We start from the raw sequence: 11,709 nt of genomic DNA, 5'->3' as shown, positions 1-11,709 counted from the left end.
TCCTTCCTCCTAAACCTCACAAGGTTCTGGGCTAACACCAGCCAGTGCCCTCAAGTGTCTCCTGAGAGCCAAGAGTAAATGGCTCCCCTACCCTACCCCCTTACATCATCTCCACAAGTAGCTTAAGAGTAGTGCCTGGCACAACGCAGGTAAGGTCTACACAGGCCTAAAGGTAAGGCAAGGAATATTTAAAAACAAAACCAAAGTAAAAAGCATTCAGAAAAACATTGAAATTGTCTTATATTTAAGTCCTTATTAAATCTCTCATATTAAAAAGTAATCTTTGAATTACTCAATTTAGAACCACAAAACCCTTTTGGTAGTCTCTCCTTTTGTTTGTGTTTTGTAGAGCTGGGTGTAGAACCCAGGCCCTCAAACGAGGTAGGTGAGCACTCTACCACTAAGCTACACCTCAGCCACACCCTTTCTACAAGGCCTGCGGCCCTGAAACAAATTCAGACAGTGCTAGTTTAGGATGCAAAATCAGTTTTCTTGAAAAACAAAAACAGTCACCAAACAAGTTAGGCTGAGAAATTTAGCACACATAAATAACTGCAAGAGTTGACCAGAACCATTAAAACAGGACTTTCAAAGATCACTTTAAGAAGCCACACACAGCTGTCGGTGGTGCACACCTGTAATCCCAGCAACTCAGGAGGCCGAGGCAGGAGGATCACAAGTTCTAGACCAGCTTCAGCAACTTAACAAGACCCTAAACAACTTAGTAAGACCCTGTCTCAAAATAAAAAATAAAAAGGGCTGGGGTTGTGGTTCAGTGGTTAAGCACTCCTGGGTTAAATCCCTCGTACCAAAAAAAAAAAAAAAAAAAAAAAAAAGCCACACATGTATCATATTTAGTATCAGGCAAATGAAGAGACCAACAATCCCACGGTTAGGCAACAGGTATTTGTAACTGTAATGGGCATCGGTCCCTGTAAAATTTCTAGGGGCAGCATCATTAATTGATTGCAATAAAAGGTCTCATCTCAAATGATTCCAGTGAAAGCAGAGCTGAGAGGCTCCACTACCAGGGTAGGGGACTCCAAGTATCAGTTGTGCACAAAAGCCCTGATGAAAAGATGCAAATGAAGAATTCAGACAAAAATTCTTTCATGAACTTCAAGTGAAACCAAATATAAATGAATAAATTTATGTCTGATTCCATCCCAATATTTAACTCAAAAAATAAGCTAGGTAGATATGTGTCTATCTACATACCTTAAAAAGTTTACATATACCAATTGGCCCAAAAAAAGGTCTGAGAGGTCTGTCATACTGATGGTTACCTACTATTAAGTCATATTTGATATTTGAGGGGACTGTCATGTTGACGGTTACCTACGATTAAGTCATATTTGATATTTGCTGAATGATGAAAATGAGTGCTCATCTATTAAATAACCTGTAGCAACATTCAGCATTCAGCTTTGCCTGGAGCCAGCAACACAATTCCAATACATAGTAAAGCACCAACAGTCTATTTGGAAGTAATTTTATGCAGAAGTCTTCACCTGCCAAATTTATGGGTGGTTTATTGGGCAACACTCTAACTTGGTCCTTTTCACCTTCCCCATCCCATCTCTATGGGATGCACCAGGACCTAATGCTGTTACTCCAGACTGCTAACAGTAGTCTACTACACACAACTTCTGATTTACCAGGAAGATTCCCAATGACTATTAAAAAGCAGAGGGTCTGCTGGGGATTGTGCCTCAATGGTAGAGCAAATGTCTAGGATTTTTAAGGCCCATGGTTTAATCCTAGTGCTACTAAAAAGAAAAGGTGAGGGGGACAGTGGATAAAAAGCTATATGGTATTATGATCTCTGCTCCACTATGTTTTCCTCTCTGACATATCACTTTGGATTTAATTCAGATTCTTCCCAGAACCTGAACTTAATCCCTTTGAGGTGGGCCTGTGAAGAAATAGCAGTGGGCTACACTTAGTTGACAGAGCACAAAGAAAGAAAATGTGTTCTAGAAGTTCCCTGAAGGATGGCAAGTCACGAACAGTCTGTGTGTGCCCCTATAATGGAAAGTCAAAATTTAGTCAACTAAACATCTACTCCCTGTTATTAAGCATCATTACTTAAAGTTACAAGCTTCCAGGCCTTTGACAAATTCTAAAGAATGCTATAAACACCAAAGAGTTCCAGGAGCCACCCCAAGGCTGTGCCTTTTGAGTTTCAGAGGTTACCTCTGAACCTCCTGGTCAAACACAATTCCCCCAAGATAAACTGGGAGTGCATCTGTAAATACACCATTAACAAAATGTCCCAGTGTCTTACTACAGGCATCCTTCCAAAAATCACATACTTATTGAAACGAGAGGAGGTAAACTGCTTATTTTGCAAATAAAAATCTTTAATTATAATATCTTAGATGAAAAGCATCAAGGACAGGAAGGCAAAGTTTGTAAATCTCTAACTGGAGCATGTAGCTGGATTTAATCACAATTAAAACCAAAGGAAAAAAAAAATCCCCCTTAGCAATGACCTCAAGTAGGAACATTCCTTGACTACCCTTGATTGTCCATTCTTCCAGATCCTTGGGAAAAAAGCAATTCAGCAAAGTATGGCATTTTACTCAATCTCAACATCCAAGGGTTTAAGTTCTTAACGTTAGCAATGTTGCAATGCTGAGTAATTCAGATGCTAACATTTTCCCAGCACTTCAAGATGGTATGTATTGGACAAATTATGCACCAACTCCTTAAATGGTCAACAGTAGTGGAATACAGTTGTGTTTTCTAAAAACGAATAATTTCAACAAATCCACAATGTATTTTTTAACATTAAAATGTGTTTTTATCCATTTAGAGATATTCAAAAATGCAGGTACTTTGTGTGTCACTCAAACCAGCATGGGATGGGCTGCCAACCCCCTCCCCCATTATAGTTCTAAGGTGGTAGAGTGTATGTAGTGACATGGAAGAGGAAGCTTTTGAAACCAAATCACTGAAGCCCTCCAGGGAAAGTCTTTCTTTTCAAGTAAAACAGAAGCAATGAAAGTTGTACAATCTATTTGCACACAAAAAAACCAATAATAAAAATTAAAAATAACAGCCCACATGGGAATGTAACCCTGCTTAAGAGTCCATGGCTTGGTAATAGACACTGCCAAGTCCAAGAGAGGCTGGGCCAAAGCCCTCCGGGGGCCTCCAGGTTAACTCCTTCCCTTCCACTAAAGGAAAAGTTTGTAGTCCGCATTCTTCAACACCACATCCCAGTTCACCTCCCTGGCCAGCCGCACAGGCATGAGGCCACCGACTTCCTGGAGCGATCAGAACTAGGGGGAAAATAAGCACGAACTTTCCTCCAGGAGGTTTGAGGGAGCAGAGAGCCTGAGGGTCCAGGAGAAGTAGAAGGTGTCTGGGGAGGTTGGAGGGGGGATGCAATTAAAGGTCCCGGTCAGAATGGGAAGGTGGTGGGGAAAGAGCAGCAAGCCCGAAGGCACGTCCACCCAAAGGGAGGATGGGGTGCTGACTCACACTTGAACAGGGGGTGAGATGCCCTGGGTGCGGGTGCAGGGAGAGGTACTCCAGGGACGAGGATGAACGCACAGTAGATGTCAAGAAGTTCAGGGGAGCAGGGTGCTCAGGGATGTACCCAAGAATCAGCAAGCGGGAATTTAAGAGAAACACGCCCACAGTGGCTGGAGGGAAGCAAAGTTAGAGAAAGAAGGGCAAAACAGAAGAGTGGACCAACGCGGGGCCATCTCTGGTCTCCTCTGCCCCTCATCACTACCCCCACACCCACGTGCCCACAAACATTTGCGCACATAGCTGGCACCAAGGCGCGGGGCAGATACCCACCTTTGCCACTGGAGCGCTCCTGTTAGTCGCCAGGTCGCACAGACTGGCGGTGGCGCTGCCCGCAGCCGCCGAGAGGAAGACCGGGGAGCCCGGGGCGCTGCCCACCGCGCCGCCCCCGCCTCCAGCGAGTGCGGGGGACGCACTGGGGCCCGGGCGCGCGGGCGGGCTGCCGCCGGGGCCGAGGCGCGCGGGCGGGCTCCCCCCAGGACTGGCGCCCGCACGGGGCCGCTGGCGGATGCCGTCCAGCAGGCGCACCAGCAGGATGTTGGCAGGTAGCTCGTCCACGCCGCAACCCACCAGGATGCGACACTCTGGGCAGCGAAGCTCGTGGCGCGAGCACACGATGCTCTCCAGGCAGCGGCGGCAAAAGGTGTGCTGGCATGGCAGCACCTTGGCTGTGGTGTCTAGACGCTCCAGGCATACGGAGCACTCCAGTAGGTCCAGCAGCGACGACTCGTCCATGTCCTCTACAGTCCCTGAGGCCCCTGCCCGCCGCCGCCGCCGCTCTCCGGGCCTGTCCTCGTCGCCCTCGCTTTGCGCAGCAGCGGCGGCCGCCTTGGACGCGCACAGCCAGGACGCTCCGAGCAGCATGGGGGAGGCGCCGGCGCCGGCCACGCGCAGCTACCTAAGTCCGGGGGCCGGAGTGGGGCCCGCCGCGGGCAGCGAGCATCAGGACCGCGCCCAGGCGGCCGCTGCCAGGGAGCCGGGCTTCGCCGCGACTTCCTTCCCCTGAGGCTCTGGCCGCCTCGATGCAAAGTGGCGCGCCGACCGGCCTGCGTGGCGGGGACCGGAGTTCCGCGAGCAGCGAGCCAACTCTAGCCAACCGAGTCCGCTCAGTCCTCCTGAGCGCGGCGCCCGCCACTGCCGGCTACACCTGTCCCGCCACACCTCTGCCCAGCGCCGGGAGCGGCTGATGCTGCCGGACACGACGCTCAGCCAGCTCTGCGCTCCAAACCGCTGCTTGAAGCCGAGAACCCCGCGGCAGGAAGTGCGGGGAGCGGCCGGCCGGGTCCCCGGGGAGGCCGGGGCGCGGCGTGCGCGCTCCCCCGCGCCGCTGGCGAGCCGCACCGCCCCCGCGGCGCCTCCATGCGCCCCTGGCCTGCTTGCGAGTCGCTGCCTCTAGCGGGTTCGGCTGGAGCGTTCCTCTTCCTGGGCCGCGAGCACGTGTGCGGGGGGCGCGCGGAGGTCACGGTCACTGCGGGGCGCTGCGCCCGCTGGACTTCCCTTCGCCTAGGCGCACGCTGGCGACTGGCCCTGCCCCTGAAGGCACCTCCGGGGTTCCCGGGAACAACTCCTGAGCAGGCACGGCCCTGTCCCCTCTGTATGCCTTAGTAGACTTGGGGTTCTCCGCAAGGCTCAGAAAGGGACGCTTCTTCCCAACGCTGCGGCGAAGGAAAGTTTGGGCGGCGTTATCCCGACTGCTTTCTTCGCCAGCGCTGGCGAACGGCTTGAGGACACAGCCCACGCCCAGGCAGGCATCCTCCCCGACGACTGCAGGGAGCGCTCCGGGTCCTGTTCCCTTTCCAGGCGGCAAACAGAAGTGACAGCTGCGGGTGTGGGTGTGGGGATGCCCCGTGAGGTTGGAGGGGAAGGCGCTCGGGTTGGCGGGAGCGCTCCGGGACTGTGCCGACTCCTCTCGGCAGCAGCTTGCCCTCTCCGGGTTGCTAAGGAGAGGCTGACGCCCCTGACCCCCGCACCAGCACCCTCTTGCCGAGCGCCCGGCTCCGCGCCTCGGCGGCGCAGCTCAAGGGGCTTAAGCGCCCGCTGCGGCGCGCTCTGGTGAACCCCACTCCAATTTTTCCTCCCAAGGCGCAGAGGAGGGGGAATTCGCGCTCTCCTTCCTGACGCCCCAGCTTCTGGGAGCGTCAGAGCAACGGAAGTACGTACGGGAGGATCGGGAGCAGCAGGGAAGTTTGGCTGTGGGCTGGGGTCGGTGGCGAAGATTCCCTGCCGTGCGCTGCCCCCTCGTGGCCACTTTGTGTTCCCAACGCTCCCGGGTACCCATCTCTGACCCGGCACAAACCAAGTCAATTTTTGCCAGTGCTACATCAGAAGTTGTGTGGAGGGCCCCCCTAAGGATTGGCGGTGGGCTAACCTGTGGTTTAAGTTCGGTGTAACTTTTCTGATTTTTCAGAGTAATATTTTCTGGTGCTTAAATGCCAAGAAAGTGCCTATGCATTATTTTATTGAATCTTCTAAACGGTCTGTGAGATAATTATTTTAGCTTCATTTTACAAATGAGGGAAGATGAGGCATACCGTTTAGAAGACTTTGGGGGCTAGGGGTGTAGCTCAGTTGGTAGAGCACTTGCCTAGCACTGACTTCAATTCTCAGCACTGCTTAAAATAAATAAATAAATAAATAAAATTAAGTATTGGGACTGGGGCTGTAGCTAAGTGGTAGAGGGCTTGCCTCACACGTGTGAGGCTCTGAATTCCATCCTCAGCACCACATTAAATAAATAAAGTAAGTAAGTAAGTAAGTAAGTTGTCCATCTACAACTAAAAAAATAAAAAGGTCTGCAGAAGCATTTTTTAAAAGACTAGGGCTAGATTTTAATCTTCCTGTGAAGACCACATGCCATAAGCACAGAAACTATCTGTAAGCTATGTCTTTCGCACAGTGCCTGGGTGGTGCCTTTCACATGATAGATGCTCAATAAATATGTGCCAGTTGATTGAAAGAGTATCTTGGTCTCAGCACCTAATTGTGACTTGAATTTAAATCTTAGCACCTCCATTCCTGATATCCTGAGTCCTATCGGTCTGTTAGGCCCTGAAAATTTTGCTTCTGAGGGCAGCAGATGGCTTTCCCAACCTAGATGTCTCTCAGCAGTGTGGATTTCCACATACATTATTCACATCGACACTGGCAGCAAGCAGCAGGAGAGGGAAGTTATGCTTGGTCTGCCTGGCTGCCATGAGGAAAGGCAACGCTCTGCAGGGTGCACAGAGGCACGCCCACACAAGTCACTCTTGGACCCTTGTTTGGGAAGAGTCAAGAGTTTGTGAGAGGACCCAGAATCATTGATCCAAGAGCTGGCCACGAGGACACAGGACAAGGGAGAATATGACAGGGAACCCTTCAGGCACAGGGAGAGGTTGCAGAGATCAGGGGTTGTGCCCAGTGGCACACCCTGGATGTTTAGGGTTTCAAGCAACAGAAACCAACTCTAGAAAGATCTTAAAGGGGAGCAAAATAAGTAATTAGAATAAGATATGTCCCATGGGACCCCAAGCTAAGAGCTGGGCCAGATGGGTACAGATCGAGTCCCACTGAATCTTGTTCTTCTCTTCTTTATATGATGACTCATTCTTTTGGACTCTGGCACCAGATAGCTCCACTTCCATCCCACATGGCAGAAGACATGGCCAAAGCTCCCGGAGCATCCAACTGACTGGCTTATCAGATGCTGTCATGGGCTGGAAGTTTTAAAATCCTGTCACCTAATTTGGACCAGTGGTCACTCTCTGGATTGGTGTGCACTGGCCATAGGAACAGGATCCTGTGAAACCTGGCAGCACCTTCAGCAATAATACAGAAAAAGAAGTGGGAGTTTCCAGAAGAACAAGTGGCATGGTGGGCAGACAGAATAGATGCCCATGCCAGGAGCCCAGGATACATCTCTGCCTTCAGTGTCCCTTGTTATTATGCACAACCAAGACCAAGCAAGAGCAAATGCAGAGCTGTGGAACCCCACTTTGCCCAGACTGGTATGCTTCCACTTTAGCACCTGCCATAGCCAACTCCCCCAGAGCACACAGGCTGTAAAACCTAATGTGCACAGAGACTGGGCAGGGCATGTGAATTAATGAAGCAGCTAGGCTAAGGCATTAGGGCATGGCAGGATGCAGTGAGCTCTCTGCACCTTCTAAAAGGAAGACTGCTACTCACCACCAGCTAATCACTCACTGTCCCGATGGTGACCAAGTATTGCCACATCTTCCTCCCTTCCAAGAGAGTTGGGGTCCTGCTTTTTCTGTGAGATCTCCTGATGTTCAATCATTGGCAACCAATTCAGTTCTCTAAAACACACCCTAATAGCCAAACAAAATAAATGTGCAGGCAAATTGGGCCAAAAACCATCAGTTTGCAAGTTCTGGCTGAAGAAACCAAGCATACTATACTACAGTGTAAGAGAACTTAAGGGTGTGAACTAAATAGTTCAAGTATTACAAATACAGTTTTATGTTACTCAGTTAAATTTGCACATGTTCAATAAGCCAATTATATAAGTAAATGATGGAAGACCTGGCTTAACAGCCATTTATACGAAAAGATCTGGGGAATTCAGTCAACCACAAGCATAATATGAGCCAACATGAGTCATCAATGTAGTAAGGCTGCCTAGAAAAGTAATGAAATCCTAAGATGCTCTAATGGAAGTTAAGGGGTTGGGATATGGAAAGAAATAATCCCATTGTATCTTGGGCTTGTCAGACTTCATTTGCAAGATTGCTTCTAATTCCGGGCACCAAAAATTAATGACAGAATGGTAAGGGATCTGGAGACCTCATCCATGAAATTAAGATACAGAAACAAAGAGCATCTGTCCAGAGATAAGAAAGCCCAAAGGAAACAGGATGGGGCAACTATATGTCAGGTTTGGGGCTGCCCGAAATCTGAACTCCTTAGATTTGGAAAACTCTCCACTTGGTGATAGATGATTTTTCCAGTGATGGTGTGGGAATGTGATTCAGGTTTATCCAGTCAGAAGCTGTGCCCCCACCACCTACCCTCTGAGGAGTGGAGGGAAGAGGACAGATGCAGTCCATGGAGTTCCAGCCACCTCGGGGCAAGCAGGCAGCTGCAGCAGCAGTACCCACAACCAGAGTAGCCAGTGGCATCTCAAGAAGAGGGCAGACTGTCCTCAGCAGGCCAGTTCCACTATGACTGCATTGGTGTGGCCTCTACTGCTCTGCTGGTCTTTATTGGTCCTAAAGCTTTCCCTACTTTATCTAATTAGTTCCTTTTTCATTAAATCAGCCAGAGTCCATTTCTGTTGTTTGAATCTGGGAACTCTAATTGATATATACTTTTTTTTTTTTTTTTTTTTTTTTTTTTTAATCATTCAGAGACCATTGTCACCACCTGAACAGCAATGGTGATCCCCTTGGCCTTTATGCTTGAAGGCATCCAAGTGAACTGCTCAGAGCACCATTCATTCATTTGACAAACACCTCCTGACTGTGTCCTACAAGTCAGGCAGACGCTGGGTGAGAGCAGAGTCAGAGGGCAGGGCGCGCAACGAGTTAGTGAGTGGAGTTTGTCTCTGGGACACAGAAATCCCAGTAGGACTGATTCAGCTAAATCCCATCATGTCTCTGGGTCCGAGTAATGTTTTCTGCAGACTGGAAGATGAAAATGTCTCACCTTCTTAGAGATGCAAGGCATATGAAATCTCTGAGTTTGAATAACATACTGGAAGAAAGTATTTGTTTTGTTGTATTGGTGGGCATGATGGTTAATTTAGGTGCCTGTTTGACTAGATTGAGGACTACCTAGATAACTAGCAAAGCTTTACTTCTGAATGTGTCAGTGAAACTAGCCTGTGAGTCAGAGGACTGAGTGGGGAGCGTCCACCCTCCATGAGGGTGGGTACCAACCAAATGGAGAGAGTGCTCCCCCCCCACCTGCTCCCCGTCTCTTCTGAAGCGGGGACTCTTTTATTGCTGCTGCCCTTGGACATCAGAATTCCAGTTGCTTAGGTCTTTGGACTATGGGACTTAACCCCAACAACCCTCAGAGTTCTTGGCTATGACTGCAAGTGCCACTATCAACACTGCTGGTACTGAAGTCTTCATGACTTGGACTAGCCACACTGCAGGAATCCCAGGGTCTCTAGCTTTCAGAAGTTCTGTCGTGGGATTTCTAGGTCTTCCTAATTGCATGAGCCAATTCCCTTAATAAATTTCCTCTGATCTATCTATCCTGACTCTGTCTCTGGAGAACTCTGACTAATAGAGTAGGAAAACCAAAATGAATTAAAGTTATAGGAGGCAGACTTTAGTTGAACATGGAGAAGGGCTTCTCAATAGAACAAATTGTCCCACCATGTCCCTGGCAGCCGTGTGAAGGAGCTCCATATCACTGAAGGAATCAAGCCCAAGTCATGTCTGTAAGGGGATCTCATAAAGGGGTCAATATTGGTCCTTTTGCCCCTGTACCTTGGTGCCTTCATAGTGGTCACATGGTATCAGTGGGTCCAGCATCTCTTCCTTTGGGGACCCTCCTCGCTCCCAGACCATGTGGCCTTCAGAGGGTAACAGTGTCTCCACCTTTATTCCCAACAGAGACTCTGTGTAGCCTGAACTGGATAATCAGAATAGTTCAGCCCTTGAGGTGATCAGTTCAGGGACAGGTACACAGGTAAATAGCATCCATAAGCATCTGATCGGAGATTTGATTATAGATGCAGATACTTGCGTGGTGGGGGTGTCTCTTTTTATTTTGGATTCCAAGATTTCTGTGACCCCCTTTCCTGCTGTGTGAAAAAGGCCTGCCAGGGTGTATGTGGGAGTGGGTGAGAAGAGGGTGGGGGCTAGGAAGAGGAAACACACACCCCAGTGGCCGGGCACCATCCTAGGTCCCAGAGAGTCTTCAGGGAGAAAGTTCAAACTCCACCTTCAGGAGGTGTGCAGTCCATTTGTAAAGTCAAGCCAGCCACGGATTGTTACCCTGAAGGACCAGAGGAGAGATTTTTCCAGCAGTGCTCTAGGGGTGAGATGCTAGAGTCTCCCGGATGGACCGCACGTACTGGGCTGAAGAAGGGTCAGCCCCCCGGCAAGCAGGGGTATCTGCAAGGTCCCAGAGAAGAGTCCTGGCTGGCAGGATAACTGGGAGGTATGAGTTGGGAGAGTAAGTCAAAGGCATATTGAGGAAGCCCTAGAACATCAAACCGGTGGGCTGCTGAACCCTGGAGGCCCTGCAGAGCCATGGAGGGTCTCCACCACTGTAGGTGCCATGTCTGAGGAAGGTTTAGTGAGGTAGCCCTCAATGGAGTCATTTGGTGCAAGTAGAAATCTGATTCAGGGAGAAACAACCTTGAAACTTACTAGTAAAGAAATAAAATAGGATGACAATAATACAAATGTACTTAATTTCATTGAACTGTATGCTTCAATGGTTAAAATGGTGAATTTTTTTATCACGTGGTCACATATGTTACATATATTGAATCATATGTGACCATATTGTGATATATATTTATCACAATTTTTTTAAATGTATCAAATAACATAGGAGTAGGGAGTCAGTGCTAAGGACCTTGGCTTTTAGAACTATCCATAGGAACTCATTTAACAACCTATAGATTGAGAGCCCACTGAAATAGCAAGGTTCTCTTTCTTTCCCTCAAAATGCTGATGTTCTCTAGAAGGGCAAAGAGAAGCTACAAGGCCAGACACAGTCATGGAGTGAGACCTCGCTTCCAGGAACAGCCCTACCCTCTCTGTGCTGAGCAGCTCATTTCACCCTCCACAAGCCCTGAGACGGAGGCATTCATATATAGTACCTTCTTTTGACGGTGAGAAAACGGAGGCAATGAGACACTGAGTAACCTGCCCAGTGTCACACAGCCACTTAGTGGAGTGGTCAGAATTTTCATCCAGATGGTGGGACTTCAGGGTCTATTTATATCCACTCAACTCTTAGAGCTTACCAACATCATGAATAGGACCAGAGCTAAATATGCAGATTTGAAACCAAGTGCCGTGGCATGCACCTGCAATACCTGTGACTTGGGAGGCAAAAGGATCAGAAGCTCAAGGCCAGTCTTGGCAATTTATTGAAACCCTGTCTCAGTATAAAAAGGACTGGGGATGGGGGATGTATCTCAGTGGTGGCACACCCCTGGGTTCAATTCCCAGCCCAGGAAAATAGAATAAATAAATTAGC

At 48.9% G+C, this 11,709-nt stretch overlaps 1 protein-coding gene across 2 annotated transcripts in view; it reads right to left on the bottom strand.

Moving 5' to 3' along the window:
* Positions 1-7,184, bottom strand: part of SH3RF3 (SH3 domain containing ring finger 3) — a 387,937-nt gene extending 380,753 nt beyond the window's left edge. Inside the window, exon 1 of one of the 2 annotated variants that reach the window (XR_013759283.1) lies at positions 3,814-7,184. Coding sequence is in view for 1 of the 2 variants with exons in the window: in XM_079111162.1 (XP_078967288.1) it covers positions 3,814-4,404 (591 nt within the window). In the remaining variant the exon portion in view is untranslated. The remainder of the gene's footprint in view (positions 1-3,813) is intronic. The other variant, XM_079111162.1, reaches the window with a different exon arrangement.
* Between the last annotated feature and the right edge of the window lie 4,525 nt (positions 7,185-11,709).

This window comes from Sciurus vulgaris, assembly GCF_902686455.1.
Source record: "Sciurus vulgaris genome assembly, chromosome: 14".
Classification (NCBI taxonomy): Eukaryota; Metazoa; Chordata; class Mammalia; order Rodentia; family Sciuridae; genus Sciurus; species Sciurus vulgaris.
This window is presented reverse-complemented; position numbering and strand designations above follow the sequence as displayed.